The sequence below is a fragment of the Protopterus annectens genome, chromosome 12.part0 (assembly GCF_019279795.1).
Source record: "Protopterus annectens isolate FY-2018-M chromosome 12.part0, PAN1.0, whole genome shotgun sequence".
In the NCBI taxonomy this organism is placed as follows: Eukaryota; Metazoa; Chordata; order Ceratodontiformes; family Protopteridae; genus Protopterus; species Protopterus annectens.
Genome location: NC_056746.1, coordinates 897,830,861 through 897,855,157, shown reverse-complemented (window position 1 = coordinate 897,855,157; position 24,297 = coordinate 897,830,861). Strand labels below are relative to the sequence as shown.

Below are 24,297 nucleotides of genomic sequence, written 5' to 3'. Positions count from 1 at the left end.
ACACAGCCTTGAGCTACCAAGTGCACCTACAAGCTCAATTCCTGACAGGAAAATTAAATGCACTGGCAGACGGACTAAGCAGAAACGTCGTGGACCCACACAAGTGGAAACGGGAACCAAGGATTTTCAACATGTTGATGAGCAAATGGGGGAGCCCAAATATAGACCTGTTTGCCTCTCCCCAGAACTACCAATTGGACAAAATTTGCACAACGACTCCCCACTAACAAGCCTGGAAAGTGCATGCTCTGTTCTTCAGATGGAAAAACTTATAAGTCTATGCCTTCTCCCCTCTGTCTGTGCTCTCCAACGTACTACTAAAAATCAAACCGGACAAACCAAGGATGATTTTGATTGCTCCAGACTGGCCACGCCAACACTGGTACCCCCTCCTGCGCAGTGTCACTGGTATTCCCATGGCACCTGCCTCAGACTCCTTCCCCGTTGTCTCAGCAGGAGAACCAGATTCTGCACCCTCAGCTTCTAACACTGAACCTATCAGCCTGGCTAAATTACCTAATCTCTCCTGTACCATCCCTCAGTAAACCTGTAATGGATATCATTTTAGAGGCAAGGAGGCCTAGTACTAGAAAATCTTATGCTGAAAAATGGAAAAGTCTGTGCCTGGAACCAATCTCAAGGGATGAGCACATCGGCGCCCAATTTACCTCAGATTTTACAATACTTAACTGAGATGCTTCACAAGGACCTGTCTCTTTCCTACATCAAAATTCACGCCTCAGACATTTCAGCTGATTACAACACAGACTCTCCCCTCTTCTCTCATCCACTGCTCTAGCAATTCCTCAGAGGGGCAAACATTTTGAGACCACCCAGGAGAGCACCAACCCTAGCCTGGGGCCTTTAACTTTGTTTTGGAGAAACTCACTCTACCTCCTTTTGAGCCAGCTGCTGCAGACTTAAAATTTCTTCTTGGAAAACAGCTTTCCTTTTAGCAATCACTTCAGCAAGAAGGGTATCTGAATTACAGGCCCTTGTGACAGTGGAGCCTGTCATCATCTTTCATGAGGACAGGATGTCCCTCAGAACCAATCCATCCTTCATGCCCAAGGTGGTATCCAGTGTGGCTCTTAATCAGTCCATTCATTTGCCAGCCTTTCCCAATCCACTGAACAAAGGGCAACGGATACTGCATTCCTTAGATGTGCACAGACAACTTGGGAGGGTGGCCTAATGGTTAAGGTGTTTGCCTTACAAACACAAGGTCCAGGGTTTGAATCTCACAAGGGATAATTGGCTAGGCTTAAAATGGCTCTCAAGGGCAGTTAGCTTAATACTAATCTATGAGCCTATGAACTTAGATTCTTCTTGGACAGGACTAAGCCTCAAAAGAAATCTGAATTGCTGGTGGCATTTGCTGCAGGGGCAGAGGGGAAGGCTATTTCAAAGCAAATAATTTCTAAATGGTTATTCTATTGCATTCATTTCTGCTATAAGCACTGCGGAAAACCTATCCCACAGGGGATCAGACCTCATTCCACCAGGGCTGCATCTACCTCTACAGCCTTTCTCAGAGGAGTCCCTCCCAGGGACATCCTAGAAGCTGCTACCTGGAGTTCTGTACATACTTTCACCAAGCAATATCATTTGGCAATTTTCTCTAAATCCAGAGCTGGCTTGGCCACTGCAGTCTTGCAGGACCTTATAGCTGGTCTTAATGTTATCTAAATTCCTCCTCCCAACCATAGCTTTGGGAATCTACCCAAATGTAATGACTGCAACACTAAAACACTAAGAACATAGTACAGTTGTGTACACTTACCATAAATGTAGATGTTCGAGTGTATTCACTGTTGCAGTCCTGGTTACCCTCCCTCCAGCCCCCTAACTTCTTTTGGCTATACCTCTACTTTCCTTTACTATGTTAAAAAGCTTTTTGGTGTGATTTGCTTTTTTGTTGGAGTTATATTGTATTTTTATATTTAGTTGCTTCCCATTAGGAGGCACCTGACATCTGGGGCAAGAAAAACATGTAATGGCATCAGCTGCATGTTTTATACACCTGACGTCATGGAAGAAGGGACGGCAACCGACGCAGGACCCAGGACTTTGTTAATTAGGCTGACTGAGGGCTACCTGCAAGCAGATAACCAAAAGTAATGACTGCAACAGTGAATACACTCAACATCTACATTTATGTTAATTTGTGTATACTTACAATAAATGTAGAGGTTCGAGTGTATTCACTGTTGCAGTCCTGATTTCCCACCCTCCATCTCCCTTGTCTCTCTCTTCCTTTCTCCTTGCAGGGAATTTTTGGTATTTTTTTACTGGTGGTGGTGGTCCACCATAACCTAGCTCCCCTACTCCTGACAGTTGGGGCAAGAAAAACTGATGTAATGGCGTCTGCTGCCTGTTTTATACCACTGACTGTGACATCAGTCCTGGAGCACACCTATTAGGCTGGACACTACACCTTTGCAACCTAATTCTCAGGTGCAAGTGAATTTGGCAGTTCATAGGCATTTACTAGACTAATGACCACAATTGCCTTTTTTAAGCCTAGCCATGCAATGTACTTGAGATTGAAGCTCCTAATTCAGTTGTACTTTGTGAGCATACTTGCCAGAATCAGTTTGCGAGAGGCAGCTGCTGCCAGATAATGTCCCCTGCCATAAATACTGAAAGAAAGGTTTACTTCTGACTTAATCATACTACAGGGATGAATCACCTTCTCCTACATTTCTTGCTTGTCCTGAGGACAATTAATATTCTACGCCCTTATTGCAGAGTTGTATCTAACTTCAAAATGTAGATTGCAGGTTTGGGGGAATTAGTTTGCAAAAAAATTACTGAATGTCTGGTTCTTTCTTTTATTCTACTTCATATTGTCATGTATGGTGTGGGGCTATCAAAAACCACCTGGACTCGGGCTTTTGGTTGATTAGCCTGTCAGCATAATTCCATACATGATGAACCTACTGCAGCAGTGATTAAATGGAGCATTGGCTGTGGTGAGTATTCTTGAATAACTACTTTGACCAATATCTTAATAAAAAGCTGCCATTTCATATTTCTGACAGCAGTGTATTGGGCGAGCATTTGAGGTGATCACATGGTTCTCTGATTCTAGTTTGACGGTAAGAGTATAAGTGGAAGAATAAAAGGCTTTGTGTGTCATAAGTGAGTAAGACTGTGTTAGTTAACTGTTGCTGCTTTTTCTTTTTCAGTCAACAGCTTTTGATCTAATGGATGTTGCTGTTTTACAGTGAACGAATTTCAAGTACTGAAAGCTGATGGCATCAAATACGTCATGATTTTCAGAAGTCGAGTAAGTGCACATTCTGTAGTGGTGGTGACACTTCTGTTGTGGGTTGAGCATGGCCTCAGAATTAAATCTGCCTCTAAGTTTGTAGTTTGTGAGGAACAGAGTGGCTTTGCATGGACTTGTACAGTAGCTGTTAGTGCAATTTTTGACGTAACACATGGTATATGGTTTGAGAAGAACTGGTTATTTCAGCTGTGGCATTTTTTTAAACTGATTTTTTGTCACCTCGTAGCATAGTGTGGTTGTCACTGATGAGCTTAGTTTAGTTTGGAGACTGCTACATGTGATGAGCAGGATCCCCAGTTTTCGTTGCAAGCATATTAAGGGCCTGGGCAGAGTTCTGCCCCTTTTAGGGGCTATTTTGTTAAGTGTGGAGACTATATAGTAATTTAAGGTTCACATTCTTGTGGCAGTGTTAAACTTTCCAGTGTTAGACAAGTGGTGGACTTAAAAGTTTGTAGAAGTTATTTCTCTTTCATGTTTAATCTTAACCCACCCTACCATCTGTAGAAGTTAGCAGCTTGACTGAAGGGGAAATATTGAAAGTTTGCCTTCTCTCGTTTTCATGTTTAGATTTTCCTGTTTGCTTAGGCTTGTTTATGCACTTTGCTCACATCAGTAGGTGTCCTATACCAATATATGCAGTGTTGTGTCCCAGCTTTCCATGGACAGCCAGTGAGTAGATGGCAGTGCCCTCATTCCTAAATGCAGAGGGTCTTCTGTGCATTTAGGCATCTAGTTATGTTCACTACTCCAGTCTTGTATGTTCTGAGTGGAACTAAATTAATTTTATGGTGAAGACTTGAACAGAAAATTAGTACTTTGTAGCTTAATGGCTGAAATGGTGAAGGTATTTAGTGTTAAGGCAAGCCCATCAGCAGATATTGGTGACTGTATTTTGACCAGTAATTCTTTGTCGAGTCTAGTAAATGTATCTGATTAGTTGGGGCTGACTTCACATTTTCTGATGTGTTTTGGTTCTGTATGCATATCTATACTGAAAAGTTGCAAGTGTTAAATAGTCGTATGTTGCTTATTGTTCAAAACAGTATGTGTTTTGTATGATGTAATGTCTTTGCTTAATGCCACAGTCCTTGGCTGAAAAGGGTCTTTGGACCATTTCACTTAACTGGTTAATGAGATGAATTACTAAGCTTTCATCATGAAACACTTGGGCATTCATTCTTCCAGGCTAGTGGCAGTGTCATCAGCTTTTTTGTATGATGGTGCAAAAATTCACAATGGGCTGTCTTTTAAAAGACTTAAATGTCACATTGAGTTATTTCTTCCTGTCAGGACTTCGTTAAAAATCTTATGATCAAAGCTAATTCTTACCCACGCATCAGACTCAGCATTAATCAAGCCACTGCAAACTGTTGCAGCATGAAGCTTTCATGATGATCGTTTCACTGTTCCAGTCATTACAATTGGGTTATCCTGCTGGCAGGCTACCCGCAGTCGGCCTGAATTCCAAAGTCCTGGTCCGGCGTTGGTTGCTGTCGCCTCCTCCCTGACGTCAGTGTGCCAGGGTTATGAAAGATATAGCCGACACCATTTTCTTCAGTCTTTCTTGCTGCGCGGTGCCCGAAGCAAAAGCAGTTTGCAAGTGCCGGTCGGCCGACTCCTGAGATTTTCAAGTTTGAATTTCAGTTCCGAAGTCTTCATTAAATCTAAGTACCCCGTTGGGGAAACTTTTTTCTTGCTCCAGACCGATGTCAGAAAAAGTTAATTGTATTTCTTGTGGGGAAGCAAATGCCTCATAAGAATTTTCATTCTTAGTGTATTCCTTGCCTAGGCCCTGACCACGACGTTGCTAGTTGTCGGTTTTGTGCTAGATTTTACCAATGCACTAAGCGTCAGTATGATTTTGCATTTCATTATTTTGGCAGAAGATTTAATTATATAATGCCATCTGAACAGCCGACTACCGGAATTTATAAAAAGTGCAAAGACAAAGAAAAGGACAGGTATCAGAGGTCCAAAACAGAGGAGGCTTCAGCTAGGCCAGTCGCCGGTTCTCAGTGAGGTGCTTTTGCAGCCCCTGACGCCCAACTACCTCAGAGCCACATGCCGCTTCCGACTCCCACGTGGAGCCGACTAGGCTGCTGGGCACTCAAGGTATTGGACCCTCAGAAAACTATTCCGCTGAGCAGGCATCTGCTTCTGAGGGTGTTTTCAGGCTTACACAGTTATATGTAAAATCAACTTCTGCTTCAAAGGCAAGGACTAAAGCACCTCTAAAGACAAAGAAACAAGTATAGCATTCCCCTGGGCAGGCCTCCATGCCTAAAAAACAGATGTTTAAAATGGCCGAAGACCCAATTACTTTGATCAGAGGTTCCTGTCCCCCTCCTTATAAGAGACCTAGGCAAAAGACAGAATATGAATCTTCAGATCAAGTTTCCATTTCCTCTGATTCCTCTTCTGAACAGGGATACTCCCTTCCTCCTTATGAGGATTCTGATGCTGAAGAATCTATCCCTTCAGCCTCTCCTGAAGATTCTTTTGGGGAGACCCTGCATACTGAGGGAGCATTTTCATTGGGAAAGCCAAGATTACTCAGAATCTAAGAAAAGGCTCAAAGATTTTCTTTTACTACCTCAGCACAGGCCCCTTGCTATTCCTCCTGTTTTAGACATTGTAGTTGATGTATTTAGAGTCCAGTCTCACTCCTGACTCTTTACCACCAGCTCCTGTTAAGCCAGACAGATATTACAGGGTTCCTGATTCACATAAATTTCTTTATAAAAACCCTGCTGCTGCTGACCCAGAAACTATCTCAGGGTCCCAAAAGGTCAAGGCGTCCACTGCAAAAAACCTTATTCCCTCTGATAGGGATTCAAGGGCGCTGGACAGATGGGGGAAAAAGATTTACACTTCTGCTACTTTGGCTGTAAGGACCTTAAATTGTCAGTTTGATATGCTTAAATATCAACAATATCTTATGTCACTTCTAAAACAGAAAATGTTGACAAATTCTGAATGTGCAGAAAAAGAAATGCAGGATATATTGCATGCAGCTGAACAAGTGGGAAAGCATACTTTGCAGTGTGGTTTTGATTCTCTCGAGGCCTCTTGCAGGGCCGCTGTTACGGGTTCTGTCATTAGGAGGCATGCTTGGTTAAAGGAACAGAATCTGCCCGATCATGTTAAAGCAAAATTATTAGATGCTCCATTACAGCATGATACCTTGTTTGGTTTTGAAGCAGAAGAGGTGTTGAAGAAAATGGAGATTTAGCAGGAACTGGCCTGCAAAGAATTGTCAGGCCACAAAGAGGCAGACACAGACTCCCCAGAGGCAGATCCCAGCCCCAGTGCTCATACACGTCTAAACAATGGGGTGCTTCTACCTCCAAAAGCGGAGAAGATAAATCACAGCCATACAGGAAACAGTCTCAATGACTTTCCCCTGCCAGCACAGAGCACTTATCTTCTGGCAGCCCCTTTAGGGGGAAAACTAGCACTTTTTTCACAAAATTGGCACATGATCACCCAGGCCAAATGGGTCCTGAGTATAGTTTCTCAAGGCTACAGGTTCCATTTTCACACCCTGCCAAGGGCAAACGGAATGCCAGACCTGCCACACAATCGTTGGGCAGAGGCTCAAAAACAAGTTTCAGCCCTCGTGGACAGGAGGGCCATTCAGCGAGTGCCACAGCAAGAGCAGGGGCTAGGATTTTACTCAAGACCCTTCTTGGTGCCCAGAAAGGACAATGCATGGAGACCAATTCTGGACCTGTCTATTCTAAACACATTTCTGGATATTCCGAAATTCAAAATGTTGAGACTGCAGCAGCTTCTGCCCATGCTGGGCAAGAAGGCATGGCTTGTGACTTAAAACCTAAAAGAGGCATACCCGCATGTCCCAATCAGACATTCATGCAGAAGATACCTCAGATTTATAGCTGGCTCAATGCACTACCAATTCACTGCACTGCTCTTTGGCTTATCTACTGTGCCCAGGATCTTCACAAAATGCCTAGCACCAGTGATTACATTTTACAGACAGAGGAATACAAATTTATCCTTACTTGGACGATTGCCTTATTCAAGCAGAGAACAAGGACATTCTACTACAGCATCTGGTGTTTGTAAAAAGATTACTAACATGCCTAGGGTACACAGTAAACGAAAAGTAATCAAAACTAGTACCCTCACAAGAGATAATATTCCTGGGTGCAGGCTTAAATACAACTGCCCAGATGGCTTAGACAACTGACTACTTATTTCAAAATGTTGGCAACAAAGACACAGTTATCTGCAAGAAAAATTCTGCAGGCTTTGGGCTTCATGGCATCCTGCATACTGCTAATTCCATATGCAAGACTGCATATGAGGAAACTACAGTGGTATCTAAAAAGTGTTTGGACTCAACATTGCCACAGCCTGGAAACAATAGTTACCCTCATTCCCTGCCTGCAACAGGAGTTTTGATGGTGGGCAGAGGCCTGTCACCACAACAAGGGACAGCCTTTCTCTTTACCCACAGCCAGGCAGACATTAACAATGCATCAGATTATGCCTGGTGGGCCCATATGGCAGGAAGATGTATTCAGGGCACATAGTCCGCAAGCCAAATACATCTACATATCAATCAAAAAGAGATGCTAGCTGTTCAAAATGCCCTGACTGCCTTCAAAAATCTATTTCATCCGGGACAACTATTAATAAAGATGGACAATACTACAGTCATGTGGTACATAAACAAGCAGGGAGGCACACATTCCTACCCCCACTGCAGACTAGCCATGACCTTGTGGGAGACGGCATTGACTTACCAAGTACATCTGCAAGCACAATACCTGCCAGGAAGGATAAATTCTCTGGCAGACGAACTAAGCAGAAACCTAATGGATCCCCACGAGTAGAAATTGGATTCACAAGTCTTCAGCATGATAAGGAAATGGGGATGGCCGGACGTAGACCTCTTTGCCTCACCTCACAACTGCCAACTACAGAAATTCTGAACCAGGACTTATCACAAGCTAGCATGGAAATTGGATGCTCTTTCAGCTGGAAAAACTTAACAGTATATGCCTTTCCCCCACTGCCTCTCCTCCCCAAGGTACTCCTAAAGGTCAGACAAGAGAAGCCAAAAATGATAGTGATTGCCTCAGACTGGCCCCGCCAGCACTGGTACCCAATCCTGAAGAGCTTGTCTCAATGCCCAGCCTGGACATTACCTCAAATTCCTCACTTATTGACTCAACAAAACAGTCAGATCCTGCACAACCAACTCAGGACCTTAAACCTGGCAGCATGGCAAATAATGTAACCATTCAAAACACGCCTCTGTCTAAAGCAGTGATGGATATTATTTTGGAGGTCAGGAGGCCTAGCACCAGAAAATCTTATGCAGAAAAATGGAAGAGATTCTGTGCTTGGAACCAAGCACAAGGAATTGACACAATTGTACCAAATATTCCTCCGATTTTACAATAATTAACAGATGCTGGACAAAGGCCTGTCTTTTTCCTCAATTAAGATTCATGCCTCTGCCATTTCAGCTCACTACAATACAGAACCACCTGTTTTTTCTCATCCATTACTAAGGCCGTACCTCTGAGAGGCCAAAAACATAAGACCCCCAAGGAGAGCACCAATACCTCCATGGGACCTAAATTATGTCTTGGAAAAACTCACACTGCCTCCTTTTGAACCAGCCTCTACAGCTGATATAAAATTCTTATCTTGGAAAACAGCTCTGCTCCTAGTAATAACCTCTGCAAGAAGAGTCTGAGTTACAGGCACTCATTGCTGTGGAACCCTTTATCATTTTCCATCATCACAAGGTTTCTCTGAGAACAAAACCGACATTTATGCCTAAGGTAGTGTCCAGTGTGGCCCTGAATCAAACAATTCATTTGCCTACCTTTTAACCAAACCCACAGAATAAGGGTGAGAGACTTCTGCATTCTTTGGACATTCACAGTCAGCTACGCTTCTACTTGAACAGAGCCAAAGCTTTCAGAAAAACTGAACAACTTCTAGTGGCATATGCTGCAGGATCACAAGGAAAGGCTATCTCAAAGCAGTCTGTTACAAAATGGATAGGCCACTGCATTCGTTTCTGCTATTCACAGCATGGCAAATCAGTGCCTAAGGACATTAGGCCACATTCAACCAGAGCAGCAGCCACTTCAGCAGCCTTCCTCAGAGGAGTACCAAACAGACATCTTAGAGGCTGCAACTTGGAGTTCAGTGCACACTTTTACAAAGCACTATCACTTACCTCTCTACTCTAAATCTAGAGCAGGCTTTGCCACTGCAGTTCTGCAGGGCCTCATAGCCTCTCCTAATCCTATTAAGCCCCAGCCGCTCAACCATAGCTTTGGGATTCAACCCAATTTTAATGACTGCAACAGTGAAACACGAGCATAGTACAGTTGTGTACCTACCATAAATGTAGATGTTAGTGTATTCACTGTTGCAGTCCAGGTTACCCACCCACCATCCCCCTTTCCTTTGCTGGGACTTATCTGTACTTCTCTATTCTATACAACCTATGTGGTGTATTTGCTTGTAGATGAAGGTAGCGTTTTACTTTACTGCATGCATGTTTGTTGGCATAAATAAGCCTACCCTTTTGGGGGCACCTGACATCTGGGGCAAGAAAAACTGAAGAAAATGACGTCTGCTGGATCTTTTATAACCCTGGCACACTGACTGGGAGGAGGCGACAGCAACCGACGCCGGACCAGGACTTTGGAATTCAGGCCGACTTTGGGTAGCCTGCCAGCAGGATAACCCAATTGTAATGACTGCAACAGTGAATACACTCGCAGCTACATTTATGGTAGGCACACAACTGTATTTTCTGCATGTGCATTGTGTGCTTAACTTTTACTCTGTGTATGGTGTACTTTTACAATAAAAGTTCATTTTTCATATGGGAAGGGCTTGCAGTTGCTGAACAGCCCTTTTTGGATTATTTGCATTATTTGTCAAGTGATTAGCAGCTGGTTTAATGACGTTTTGAAAATGTCTTCCATTCCTCTCTTTGGTTGTCACCTTCATGTGGCCACAGAATTTGATATTCCCTTGTTCGGCTAGTATATAGTTTGGCTTTTTTTGAAGGCATTGTAGGTGACAGTTCGCTTATCTCACACTAATAGAGGGGGGACTGGGGTTTCTTGGCTCTTGAACCTATGAATGGTACGTTGTTGCACAGATGTCGTTTCTTGTGTTTATGGCTGAGACGTTAGGTAGAGTATTAGTTATCTGCCTTCAAGTTCTTGAAATGTAGTAAACCATTAATCAGGACACCTTTTGAAAAATTACTCATTAGGAGAGAATTTCTTTGCATTTTATTGTGATATTTAATCTTCATTCTTTTGCTGTTCATTTTATATTTAGAAAACATTTAATTTCATGTTGCTCTCATCTCTCTATTCATTTTAGTACTGGATATGACGGATTTTATGTATGCTTTTATGTATTTATATTGCTTTAGTCTTTAATCGGCTTTTCTGAGCTTTTTTTCTCCATGGATCTCAATGGTACATTTCTTATATGTTTCAGCACTGTATGTTTGAGGGCACAGACTGTATTTTAGTACAGACTGAGTAGTGAGGTTTACTTCAGTTTGATGAATTTTTAAAGCTTGCATTGTATGGGTGTTGCTTCACACTTGGGTTAATTTATAACTCCGCTGAGAGTAATTCTAAGTTTCCATTTCTAGCTACCCAAGGAACAGCTGCTGGCAGCCGTTCCTCTCCTGATAAACCTTCTTCAGTCAGAAAGCATTGTCGTGCACACGTATGCTGCCCATGCTCTCGAGAGGATCTTTACAATGAGAGGAGAGGATAATACTACACTGTAAGTTGATATTCTGCAGTTTTTTGCTGTTTTACATAGACAAGTGTATGCAAGAAAATTTCTATAGCAGCAACTTCGCAGTTTTTTTTTTTTATTAAACTATGGATAGCCAGTCTATCATCAGTTCTCCATATTCCTGCCTGGGAAAGTTTGCTGTAAGAACTGCAATGCAGGTAGCCATTGGAGGTTTCTTCCCCAGGGTTTGGAATATGCAAGCAACATCATTTTAGAAGATACTGTTTGCCCTGTAGAACTGCTTGCTTTCAAGTGAGTGAAGGCTGTGCCATGGCTTGATCAGCTAAAACACGTGCTGGACCCCATCTGTTTTTGATCCTGCTTTGAGGTAGGTCCAACAAAAATCTGGGCTGCTTATTAACCCTGGTCACCTTAGTTGTGGTCGAGGCTTAGCTCTGTGTGGCAATGGAGATGGTTTGTAGTCAATTTGGCTTCCTTAAGAGTGCCTTTGGAAAAGAGTAATATTAAAGATGCTTTTTAAATTATTTCTTCTCTGTTGTTGTCCACTTTTGCAGAAGTGATAAGTTTTTTACTATTCTGTTGAATGGCCCAGTTTTGACGTATCTTGAGTATTGCACTTTTCCATCTGTTGACCAGGCAGATCCTCCCTCCCATTTAGATGTCAGCACACCAAGTGGGACATCTGCTTGCACTATATTTAGATGTCCTTCTATTCGAACGTTGCAGTATTCTACATGTGGGTTTACCCTTGTCCAGTTCGTCCGGCCAGGATTCCAAAGTTTTTCGGTCCCTCTACATGCGTCTGACATCTGATGTGGGATCCGGAATGTGGGCAGTAAATGACGTCTGCACCACACCAGCCCTCAAAACTTTTCAGCCTCCAGTCGTACGCCAGGTGCTCCTGTTTCTTGCAAACGTCTGAAGAAAATTCAGATAAGTACCCTGTTGGGGATTCTTTCAATCCTCCTGTTTTATATAGTCTGTTCTCTGGAAAAGGCAAGTGTAAGTGTGATCAGCAGATTCACCACAAAGACAACCACGATCAGTGCATCTTTCCTTTAGGTAAGGACCATGACTATGAAAACTGCACAATTTGTCAGGTGTTCGTACCCAAGAACTTTCATCTCCGTTTGCTTGCTTTAAATCTCTACTTGGCAAACCAGCGGTTAAAACAAATAGCATTTGGGATGGAAGCTGAGTCCGATGCCCCATCAGAACCGCTTAAGAGGAGGCCCAAGAGCATAGACCTACTTTACGCCTGCTGCTCTTCTGCCAGCCCCTACCACTGCTCCTCCCCTCCTAAGCCCTAGACTTCTAGTTCCTGAAAGGGTAAAAGAACTTGGAGGAACTGTCTGATTCCTCAAAAGACTACTCATACTCCTCACAAAAACAGCAGATTCTATTCCAGAATCTTTCTGGTCCCCAGAAAGGGCAGACCATGGAGGCCTATACTAGACCTGTCTTGTCTCAACCATTTCTTAAAAGTTCCTACCTTCAGGATGCTCACTCCCCACCCTCTTTTTTTTCCCTCCTCCTACCTCAAGGCTTCATGGCAACCCTGGACATAAAGGATGCATGTTAAGTTGTCAATCTCGCCTTCATTCTTGCTGGATGGATCCTCTGCTCCGACTCTGCACTTGCAAGCTCTGGGGAGAGCTAATTTTACCAGCCTCGAGGCAACCTATATCCCATCATGATGCAAGGCAGAGACTACCCAGATCTCTTCTTTTTGCCCTCTGGGCCAGAGATGAGGGTGCCTTCTTTTACCAGCTCCAGGTAAGTGAGAATGATAGATTTGAGACTTTTCTTCCCCCCTTTAATGGTGTCTTATATATATTTTTGTTTTTTGTATATCGACTTACTTTAGAATTACCTATTCCCATTAGTGTTCCCTTTTTTACAGTTATTTATTCCCTTTCCCTAGTTAGGCCTTAGGCCTTCCCTCCCTACATTTTTCCTGTGGATTGTTTGTATGACTGTGTGTTGTCCCTGTTTATTTTAATTTGTTGGATTGGGTGTTTTGGTGTATGTTACTATATTGTGTTTCCTGCACAATTATGTGAAGGACACCAAGGTCTCCAAACTTCAAGGTGTGACTGTGCTGTCGAAGATGTCTGACAGACGGTCCTGCACTTGTGTTTTGCCTGGGACCTTTGCACCTACAGGACTCTTGTGCTATCTGTCATGCCTTCAGCCCAAGAGTCCTGCAGGAGCGAAGAAATTAGCTTATATTAAGGGGCTTATTAAAGCCCGAGAGCTCCCTGATTAAGTCGGTGCCGGGGAAGCCCTTGAAACCTGTTAAGCCTTCGGCTCAGAGTTCCAAGCCGTCTGCTTCTGGTTCACCCTCACCAGGGTCGAGATTGCTCCCAGCAGATCCTTCCACAGTCTCAGTGCATCGGCTCCATCCCGCGCCTGCCTAATCAAACATTCAGTGTCGGCTCCGGCTGGAGCACGTATCTTCGTCTCGTTGGCTCCATCGATCTCAAAAAAAAAGATCTCTGATCCCCTTCAGTAGAGTCCATATGTTGGCTCTGAGATCACCCTTGCTGTCTGAGGGAGAGGGCCATCAGCCGCTTCTTCAGCGTCCAGGCTGTCTGATCACCTCTTTCGAGAGTGGTGGTAGACTATTAAAGTCTCAGGCATTGGCAATCTCCATAGTCCATCTCAACAGACGGTAGCTATTCACATCCACCAAACATTCTCCTTCGACTCCTCCTTGGGCTCCCATAGAGAGCTCTGAGCCGGGCTCGAGAACCGTCACCGTTGTAGCGGGCCGATACCACCCTTCGCATTCCATTTTCGCCTCCGGATTTCCTCCCTTGAGGCTTTCATTGGAGGATCCGCTGGCTGTCTCTATCGTCGGCTCGAGGCTAATGGCATCGACCCTTGTCGACTGGTTCTCCCTCTCGGGCTTGGCGTTGGTGAGCTCGGCCCGACATCTGCCTCGGAGCCTTTCTCTCGGTGAGGCCTGGGGTTCCTATCTCTTGAATGGGAACTTTCTGGCACCTTCTCTCTGGCGGGGAGCCGCCAGTGATGAGGGGTGTACTAGCCCCTGGGCTTGATCAATGGACAGTTCCATCAGTTTCACTGCATGTGCCTGCTGACGTCTTCCCACTCTCTGCTCCTGGACCTAGAGATCCAACGCCTCAGGTTTCCCCATTGGGAATATCTTTCTCTTCGAAGCTTCTCCTGATCCAAAGTCAAAATTTGGGCTCCAGGTGAACCCGTGCAGAGGACATGTAAGAGGAAACATCTAGGACTCCTGGTCTACTACATCAGATTCTGACCTGGATGAGTGGAGGAGAGGGATCTAGGGTCCTCCTCTGAGGATGTCTCATTCTCAGACATCTTGAACCCCTTAAGCAGAGAGACTGGCCTCCTTAATCCTTCTGAGGGACGAGTCAGTATACTTGGAGGCGTTCTGATTCCGACCTTCCACCTCCTGGGTGTTCACGCCTTTCAAGCCCTCTTACCGCCAGGAGTGGCTGGAAGGCGTGGATGGCTCAGTTCGTGGAATCCTATCTAGGAGGCCTTCACTCCTAAACACATTGCCCCTAAGATAGACAATATTTAACAAAGGGTGTCTTAGTTGATGCCATGGTGGTGGCTGCTGCCACCAAGAAGGAACTAGCTGATCCTTCAGTACCTGTCCATCCTCCTAACAAGGATTCTAGGACTATGGACAGGTACGGTATGATTTTTCTTCAGAGCTTTTGCCATTCTGCGAGATCATTGAACTACTTATGCCACTTCACCCGCCTTCAAAGAGATGTTCTTAAAGAGTTGGGAGAAGTTCTACAGGAGCCGTCAGCTGCTGGGTCTTCGGATAAGATTAGCTCTCAGCTAGGAATCCTTAACTCCATTGTTAACTCCTCCATGCGGCTCATTTCTTATGCAGCCGATGAGAGAAATATGCTGGCACAGGAGTAGCTTTAAGGCCAGTCCTGGATGCGGCTTTGTAATTTTGCAGACCCTTCAAGGCGTCCTTCACAAACTCCCCTTTGATGGTTCGACCTTGTTCGGACCTCAAGTGAATGCCACTTTGACTAGATGCTAACAAGATGAGACTTTTTCTGCCATAGGAGTCTGCTTCTCCACCCCTTCAAGACCTTACCCCAAAGGACAGAAGGAGGAAAATGTGGTTCTAAATCTCAAGAGTCACTGGCCTTGCAAAGCCGTTTACCCCCAGAGGCAGAGGGGTAACACACAGGACGCTGCCCTAGGGGCAGAGGGGTCCCAGAATCAGGGTGGCAGAGAGCTCTTTCTGACAAACCCTTCCAGCATCCCTGAGATGTTGCCCGACTATCCGCCTCTCTGGAGGCAGTCGGGGAAGATCATCGCTGTACCCAGTAGCCTGGCTTTCCTTTCTCAAGACAAATGGGTCAGTCGATTATATCGAGGTTACAAAATTCCTTCATTCAAATCCCAATTCAACAAAGGGAACCCTTCCAGGCGTTCCACCGGCCTAGGGGAACCAGCAGTACTAGAAATATCAAAACTGCTAGTAAAAGAGCCATCAACCGGTCCCAAGCTGCGGACCAAATAGGATCCGAATCTACTCTGTTCTTTTAGTTCCAAAAGACAGGGACTGGAGACCAATATTAGATCTGGAGCAAACTCAAGTTTGTAAAGAAATCAAGATTCGGATGGTCACGCTTCAGTCCATTCACCCTTTCTGGGCAGGACAATTGGATGTGCTGGAAGTAGATCTTCAGGATTGCTATCACATAAGAATTCACAGGCGCTTCCAGAAGATTTCTCCGCGCTTCGGCTGGGGACCAGTCACTTCCACCCAGAGCCCTGCCCTTTGGACTCACCAGCCCCAAGCAGGTTCACCAAATGTATGGCGTTTACGGCTCACCTGGAGACGTCAAGTTCAGATGTTTCCATATCTAGATGACTGGCTCCTCCTGCCACCAGGCATCAGCTTCTCCAAGTTGCAGAAATTACACCATTCACATTTGCAGAGGGCTAAATTTCTATAAATTTCAAAATCTGCCTTGTCATTTCAATCTATTACTTTATAGGTGCAAGATTAGATACCATACAACTTTCAGCAAAGTTAACAAACCAAGGATCTTGGACATTCAAAGACACGCCCAGGTGATTCTTCTCAGCAACAAATTCAGGCCAGATTTGCTCTGGAAGGTATTGAATCTTATGGACGCGCAGGCCTAACACTTCTTCCTCTTCTTTGCCTGCTTTTTACATCGTCTTCTACAATGGATGTTATTCACCCAATGGTCCTTTCTACAACTTCCCATTCGCTCACAGAGATCATAGGTAACCCTAACTTGCAAAAGGCATCTGATTTGGTGGATATCGTCCCTCAAATCCATCAAGGCAGACCTTTTGTTCCTCTTGCCGGTTACATCGGGCCTCCTGATTGGGTGGGTGGGGCATTACTGGGCAGAATGGTCCATGGCACTTGGCAACCTTTAGTACCATCTGCACATAAATGTCCTGGAGATGAGAGCGGTGCTTTTAGCGTTGCAAGCCCTCAGTGACTCTCTTCCCTGGGAACTATTGCAATCCAAAGCGGACAATGTTCGTGTGGTATATAAAACAAACAGGGCTGAACCAAGTCCCTATCCACTGTGTCGAGAGGCTCTCAGACTTTGGCAATGGGCAGTCTCCTGTCACGGTTTCTGATAAACGACATCCCGAAATCAACATCATAGCGACAGATTGAGCAGAGCTATTCTCATGCCTCCGAGTGGTCTCAAACACCAGTGACAGAGATTTTTCAGAAGTGGGGCCTTCCTTGCTGCGACAGGACCTTACCGCTACACCTCAAAACAGCAAATGCCCAGACTTCTCTCTCCCCCTTCCAGGCCATCCCCCAGAGACTCTAACCCAAGATTGGCCCTGGGACCCTTTATGCCTTTCCCCTTTTCTGATACCTCAGCCATTCAGAAAGCAACTTGAGAGCCAAGTTGATTCTCATTGCCCCTTATTGGCCTCTACAGATATGGTTCCATTCCTACATCATTATCTCTTGGTACAGCCAGCTTTTGGCATCTGGACCCGGTTCCGAGATCTTCTCTGGACCCACCAGTCCGCCAATCCTGCACCAATCCATACCTTTCCTCTCCAACCTCACTTGCTTATTTGTTCCCAACGCTCCATCCTTGCCAGGGCTTCCTATGATTACTAATCCTGTCCGGGACATCATAGTAAGCTTCCTTAAAATCTTCTACTCAGAAGGATTTACGAACAAGTAAATGGCTTAAGGCGTTTCTCTCTTTTCTCAAGCAAAAGCTGAGGGAACATAGACTCCCTATACTGCTCCCTAATTCATTTGGTATTGGACTTCCTAGCTGAGATTTTTCCATTCAGGATCCTCTCTCTTCCTGAAAGTAGAAGAAAGTTCAACTAAGGCAAAGCTACTTGCCAAATTTTCATATAGGCCTTTTGGACCACAACATTGTCACATAAACTTTTAAAGGCATTCCTTGAGGTATCTTTTACCTGAACCTCCAGATTAGAGACCCCCTAACCACAGTGGGATCTAAATCTTAATTTTTAACATCCTTGGATTCTTCCCCTTTTGAACCTGCAGCTGCCTGTTCTTTGAAATTGCTTTCTTGGAAAACACTTTTCTAGTCATGCATTACTTCTGCCAGGAGAGTATCTGAGGCTTCATGCTACTCTGCATCTGTCCTCCCTATTTAATATTCCACAAAGATAGGGTATCTCTAAGGACTAATCCAAGTCTTTCTTACCAAAGTGGCATCTCCTAGGCGAAGACCTAAATCAATCCATTGATCTTCCCGAGTGTTTTTCCCGATTTATTCTGATAGAGGCGAACAAAAATTACATTACTATCTTGTTCTCCCACAGGCTCAGATATTAATACCTGGACAAGACTAAAATTTTTTGGGAAATCTGATGGGCTTCAACTATTTCTATCCTATGCAGAGAGCAGGAAAGGCCTTCCTTAGTTTCCCAAGGTAACTTTATCTCAGATGGTCTTGTACTGGTGGTGATCACTTACATTTATCAGCTCAGAGGCAAGGTTGATTTCTAAGCCAAAAGCCCATTCTACTCCAGGCTCTTAGCTACATCTACAGCTTTTCAAGCTAGACTTTATAGACACTATTTGTGCAGCAGCCACATGGGCCTCTCCTCATACTCTCTTTGTTTCTGAACATTACAAATTAGACTTGGCCTCCTCTAGAGACAGAGCTGAATTTTGTTCCACCGTTCTCAAGCCTCAAGAGTCTGTTCCATTGAGCCACCCAGGATAGGAGTGCTAGGGACGTGGTCCATCCTTGGCAGTGAAATAGGACAGATTGACAACTTAACATTTAGAAGTTATGTACTTCCTACCATAACGTTCTCCATGTTAGTTGTCTTCTCTAATTTCTTTCTCACAGCCCTCCATCCCCCTAGCCTGTGGTCCAGACCGGAAAAGATTATGCATCTTCTAATAAGAGGTTATTCCCTTTTTCTGGCTGTTGTCCAACTTCTGAGTGTGTATTTAGATTAGGTTGATCCTTTCTAGAAGAGGGTTATGATGTTATTTAATAGTTATATGTTATTTTTCTTCCTCCTCTTCAGTTGGAAGAAAATATACTACTATTCTTTTAGTACTAAATGAGATCTGGGTGGTCTCCTCACCTTGCATCATGGGATATAGGGTTGCCTCTGAGCTGGTAAAATTAGCTCTCTAGCTAAGCTTAGCAAGTGCTCGGAAGTGGGAGCCGGTTGGCTCCCGAACCCCATCCAGCAGCCAGAAGAGAGGAGAAGGAGAGGCAACTAACATGGAGCGATTATAGTGGGCTAACATAACTTTTAATGTATCTTCACACCTTACCAATAAGAGCCCACTTTCAGGAAATACCTGAGACTTTGGTAGGCTCATCCCATTTTCAATTATTGCTTTGCCTTGGCTCTTTGGGCTTTCACTGCACCCAGGGTATTCCACAGAATGTCTGGCTTCCAGTCATTGCTTACTTGCACTGGACAAAAGGGCATCCGTAAAGGAGTTCTCTCTTACCTAGTCGACCTGCTAATTTAGTAGGCAATATCAGAAGACCCTTCTGCTTCACATTTGGGTCATTCTATTGCCTCTTGCACAAAACTTCCTAAGTTTCTAATAGGAATTCCCAAAATTTCACAATAGCCTGCACAGCCTATTGTTCTGGATTGCAGAATTGGGATAGACCTGATGAAGGCCTTCACCTACTCCATTATTGCTTGCTGTTCTCTGCCAGTCCTTACCACTGTTCCTCCTCCTAAGTTCTAGACTCTAGTTCCTGAAGGGTAAAGAACTTGGAGGAACTGTCTGATTCCTCAAAAGACTACTTCCATACTTCCTCATAAAAATAGTAGATTCTATTCCAGACCTTTCTGTCCCCAGAAAGGTGCATTCATGGAGAGGCCTATACTAGACCTGTCTTGTCTCCAAATCCATTTCTTAAAAAGTTCCTACCTTTCAGGGATGCTCACTCCCAATCTCTTTTTCCTCCTCCTACCTTCTGCCTATGGCAACCTCCTGGCTGATGTTAAGTTGTCAATCTTTATTTCCTGTTGATGGATCTCTGTTCGGATTCTGCACTTAAGCTCGTAGAGCTACCTTACCAGCTCGAGGCAACGCATATCCCATGATGCAAGGTGAGATATCAGATCTCTTTTTGCCCTTCGCTAACGCAGGTGCCTTTACCAGCGCCTTGGTATAATAGATTTGAGACTTTCGCTCACCTTCTTTTAAATTTATATATATTTTTTGTTTTTGTTAACCTTAACGCATTTCATTTTAACCCTATTCCCATTAGTGTTCCTTTTTCGGAAGTTATTTATTCCTTTCTCCTTTAAAGCAGTTTTAGGCTCTCCCTACATTTTTTCCTGTGATTGTCGGTATGACAAAAGTTATCCTGTTTATTTAATTTTGTTGATTGCGTTTTGTGTTACTAAGGTTGTGTTTCTCGGCATTACCTTTATGTCGGCGACACTAAGCATTCAGGTTTCAAGGTGTGACTTCGCGGGCGTCAGAAGATGTCTGATGACGTCACACTTTGTGTTTTTGAGCCTGGGACCTTTGCACCTGCTGCAGGACTTTTGTGTTATCTACGCCGCTCTTCAGCCCAAGAGTTCCCAGCTTTAAGAATTAGCTTATATTATGCATAAAGTCTTCGAGCTCCCTGATTAAGTCGGGTGCCGTAGCCCTTTGAAAACCTGCCAAGCTCTTCGCTCAGGAGTTCCAAGTCGTTCGTTTTGTTCACCTCCTCAATTAGGTCGTGATTGCCCCAGCCGGAGTTTCTATCCTTTTCCATCTTATTAGTTCCCAAAGGCACGCCCCGTCCGCCTGCAACCGTTCATCTGAAGGCCGTTCGCCGGGAGTCGCACGATTCTTCGGCTCCTCATGGTCTTAACGTATGATCTCATCCTTCAGTAGAGTCCATATCGCCGTTTCAGATCACCTGCTAACCGATGAGCTTATCAGAGTCGTTTTCTCGTCGCCCGTTGTTCGATCAATGCATCTTCGGTATAGGAGAAGACTTTATTAAACCGGCGGTATCGGTCGTAATACCTGCGTCCATCTCAACAGACGGTGAAGCATTTTCATATCCGCAAAATATTCCTTTCGGGACCTTCCCGGCGCATTTTATTTTACTGTTCGAATCCGTTGTCATGGTAGCTTTCGCTGGATTGCCTGCCTTCTTCGCGTCTTCTGTTCCGGTTTTCCTTTGGAGTATTTCTATTGAGGGATCCGGCGTTTGTTTTATCGTCGTTCCGGTAATGGTGCATCGACCCTTTGTCCCAATCTTCGCTCTCCTTCCGGAGCTTCGCGTTGGTGATTAGCCCTACATTCGCTCGAGCCTCGTGAGTGCCTGGGTTCCTATCTCTTCGAGCGGAACTTCTGTCTCTGACGGTATTTTCGAGATGAGCCAGCCTTCATTAGTCACCGGACAGTTCCATCGTGCCTCCCACTACAGTGCTCTTTTGCTGGACGCTCTTTCCTACCTTCCTTTGCCCGGACTCCAGAGATCCACCAGTCCTTTATTGTTATCTCCGTTTCTCCCGATCCGCCAGGTGAACTTCGCTTTAAGAGGATACGGTGAGAAACATCTGACTTGAGTTCCATTACATCAGATCTTAATCGGCGAGTCGAGGATCCTGTTATGTCCTCTGAGGATGTTCACTCAGACATCCTTGAACCCTAAGCAGAGAACCGTCCTCCTTAACTTCTGAGGATCTAGTCAGTATACTTTCTAGAGGCTGCTCAGGATCTCGAATTTTCCACTTCCTGCGTTCACTTTTCATCTTCTTATGAGGTAGTGGTTCGGTTAAGCGCGGGATGGTTCGATTCGGTGAACCGGCCCCAGAGTGTCCTTCAAAATCTGGCTTTCACAGCCCCACAAGATGACAATATTTAACAAAGGGTGTTCTTAGTTAGATGCCATGCGGTATGCTTCGTTCACCAAGAAGGCGAATCCAGTTGATTCTTCGTGCAATTCCGTCCATCCTCCTAACAAGCGATTCTAGGACTATGGACAGGCACGTACGGATTTTTCTTCGTTACTTTTGCCATGAGATCGCTGAACTACTTTCTATACTTCAATTCTTCAAAGAGATGTTCTTAAAGAGTTGGGAGAAGTTCTACAGGAGCCGCCAGGCTGCTGCCTCGATAAGATTAGTTCCTTCAGTTAGAATTTAATCCTGATTGTTGAATTCCTTCCATGCTCCGCTTCCTGCAGCCGATGGAGTTTGTAATGCAGGCACAGGAGTGGCTTTGGCAAGGCCAAACTTGGCTTTGTAATTTTAGCAGACCCTTCAAGACGTCTTTCACAAACTCTTTGGATGGTTCGGTCTTGTCTGACTTCGGCGAATGCTACTTTGACTAGATGCGTATCAAGTATGCAAGACTTTTCGCTATAGGAGTCTCGCTCCACCTTTCCAAGATCTTACTTCCCGCGACAGAAGGAGGGAAATGTGGTTCCAAGAAATTCAAGGAGTCACGCCGACGCGACGACAAAGTCAGCTTACATTCCCAGAGGCAGAGGGTAATAATAATTAGACGCTGCCCAGGCAGAGGTCCGCAGAATCAGGGTGCAGAGAGCCTTCTTTTCGACAAACCTTTCCAGCATCCTGAGATGTTGTTCATTGTCCTTCGAGGTGTCGGGGAAGATCATCGCTGTACTCCAGTAGCCTGGCTTCTTTTCAAGACAAATGGCAGTCGATATCCTATATTACAAAATTTCTTCATTCAAATCCCAATTCAACAAACTTTTCCAGACGCAAGTTTCACCTGCCCAAGGAACTGTGCAGCTTACGAAGACAAAACTGGGCAGTAAAAGGATTATCCAAACTGTGTCCCATGACCAACAGGGATCCGGAATCTACTTCAAGCGTTCTTTTAGTTCCAAAAGATGGTGGGGACTGGAGATCAATATTAGATCTGGAGTAAATCTAAGTTTGTAAAGAAATCAAGATTCCGATGGTCACGCCAGTCCATTCCTACCTTTTCTAAAGACAATTGATGCCGAGATCTTTCAGGATGCATTATCACATAAAATTCACAGACGCTTCCAGAAGATTTCTCCGCTTTCGCTGACCGTCACGCATTCAGAGTCTGCTCTTGGACTCACTATCCCCAGTAGAGGTTCACCAACGTATGGCAGTATTACGCTCTTCCACCGACGCTCGGCGATTCAGATAAATGATATCTAGATGACTGCTTCACGTCACCACCAGGCATCAGCTCTGCTGCGAATACCATACCATTCACATTCAGCAGAGGGCTTTCAGGGAATTTCTATAATCTTCAAAATCTGCCTTTGTCAGCCTTTGTCAATCCATTACTTTATGCAAGATTAGATACAATCCTTTCAAAGTTAATAAACCAAAGGATCTTGGCTATCTTAAAGACATCGCCCAGGTGATCTTTTCCTTACAACAAAATCTGTGGCTATTTGTTTCAGCGTATAGTCTTATGGCGACGCTTCATAACACTTCTTCCTGCTCGCTTACATGCGCTCTTCTGCCAATGGGATATTCACCAATGGTCCTTTCTAACAACTTTCCTATTCGGTTACACGGTGATTCATAGTAACTCCAACTTGCAAAGGTGACCGATTTGGTGGATATCGTCTTCAAATCCATCAGCAGCACCTTTGTTCCTTGTCCCGTTACACGGACTGGATTGGGTAAAGTATTTTCTGTCAGGCAGAATGGTCCATGGCATTCTGGCAACCTTTTCGAGTACTATCTGCACATAAATGTCCTGGAAAGATGAGATGCGCTTTTAACGCTGCGCCCCGTGCGACTCTTTCCCTGGGAATCCATAACCAAACGACAATATGCGTTCAGTAGTGTAGTATATAAACAACAGGGCGAACCAAGTGCCCCATCCACCGTGTCGAGAGGCCTCAGACTTGCAATGCATAGTTCCCTGTCACCGTCGACAGTAACGACATCCCCGAAATCCAACATCATAGTCGACAGATGATAGCATTTGCCTCACGTCTTCACGAAAGCGGTCTCAAAATCAGTGACGCTAAGAGATTTTTCTCAGCGGGCCTTTCCTTGCCGCGCACCTTTTCGTCACACCTGCAAACAGCAAAATGCCCGTATTTCTTCCTCCGTTTATCCTCTAGAGAGACGCTTCTGTCCCAAGATTGCCCTGACTTCTTTTATGTTCTTTTCCTCAGCTGGGATACTCTCAGCTAATTAGAAGTAACTGCTTTTGAGAGCCGTTGATTCTCATTGTCCCTTATTAAGCCTCTTTATATATGGCTTCTATTCTACATCATATTCTTTGGCATGTTTCATGGTAATCTGACCTGTTCCCAGGATTCTGACCCACCAGTCGTGGTCAACTGCACCAATCCATACCTTCTCAAGCAACTCTACTGCTTGTTGTTCTACCTTCCATCCTAGCTAGGTTTCCTATGATTACTAATCCTGTCCGGGACATCATAGAAGCTTCTGCACCAGAAGGATTTACACAAGCAATGGCACGCTTTTCTGGGCAAGTAGGAACATAGACCTCATATACTGCCTCCACCTATTTGGTATTGGACTTCCTAGCTGAGATTTTCTATTCAGGATCCTCTTCTCAGTGAAAGTTCAACTGGCAGCTATTTTCAAATTTTCACAGTCTTTGGACTCACACAATGGCACTTTGTAAGGTATTCCTATGTATCTTTTTTACTGAACTCAGGATTAGAGACCCCACCACAGTGGACGCACTTAATTTTAATATCCTT

The 24,297-nt window shown here is 44.6% G+C and overlaps 1 protein-coding gene across 1 annotated transcript in view; it reads left to right on the top strand.

Moving 5' to 3' along the window:
- CSE1L (chromosome segregation 1 like) overlaps window positions 1-24,297 on the top strand; it is a 1,337,268-nt gene that overhangs the window by 351,207 nt on the left and 961,764 nt on the right. The window contains exons 12-13 of the mRNA XM_044088970.1: window positions 3,216-3,292; window positions 10,971-11,107. Of these exons, the coding sequence (XP_043944905.1) occupies window positions 3,216-3,292; window positions 10,971-11,107 (214 nt within the window). The remainder of the gene's footprint in view (window positions 1-3,215; window positions 3,293-10,970; window positions 11,108-24,297) is intronic.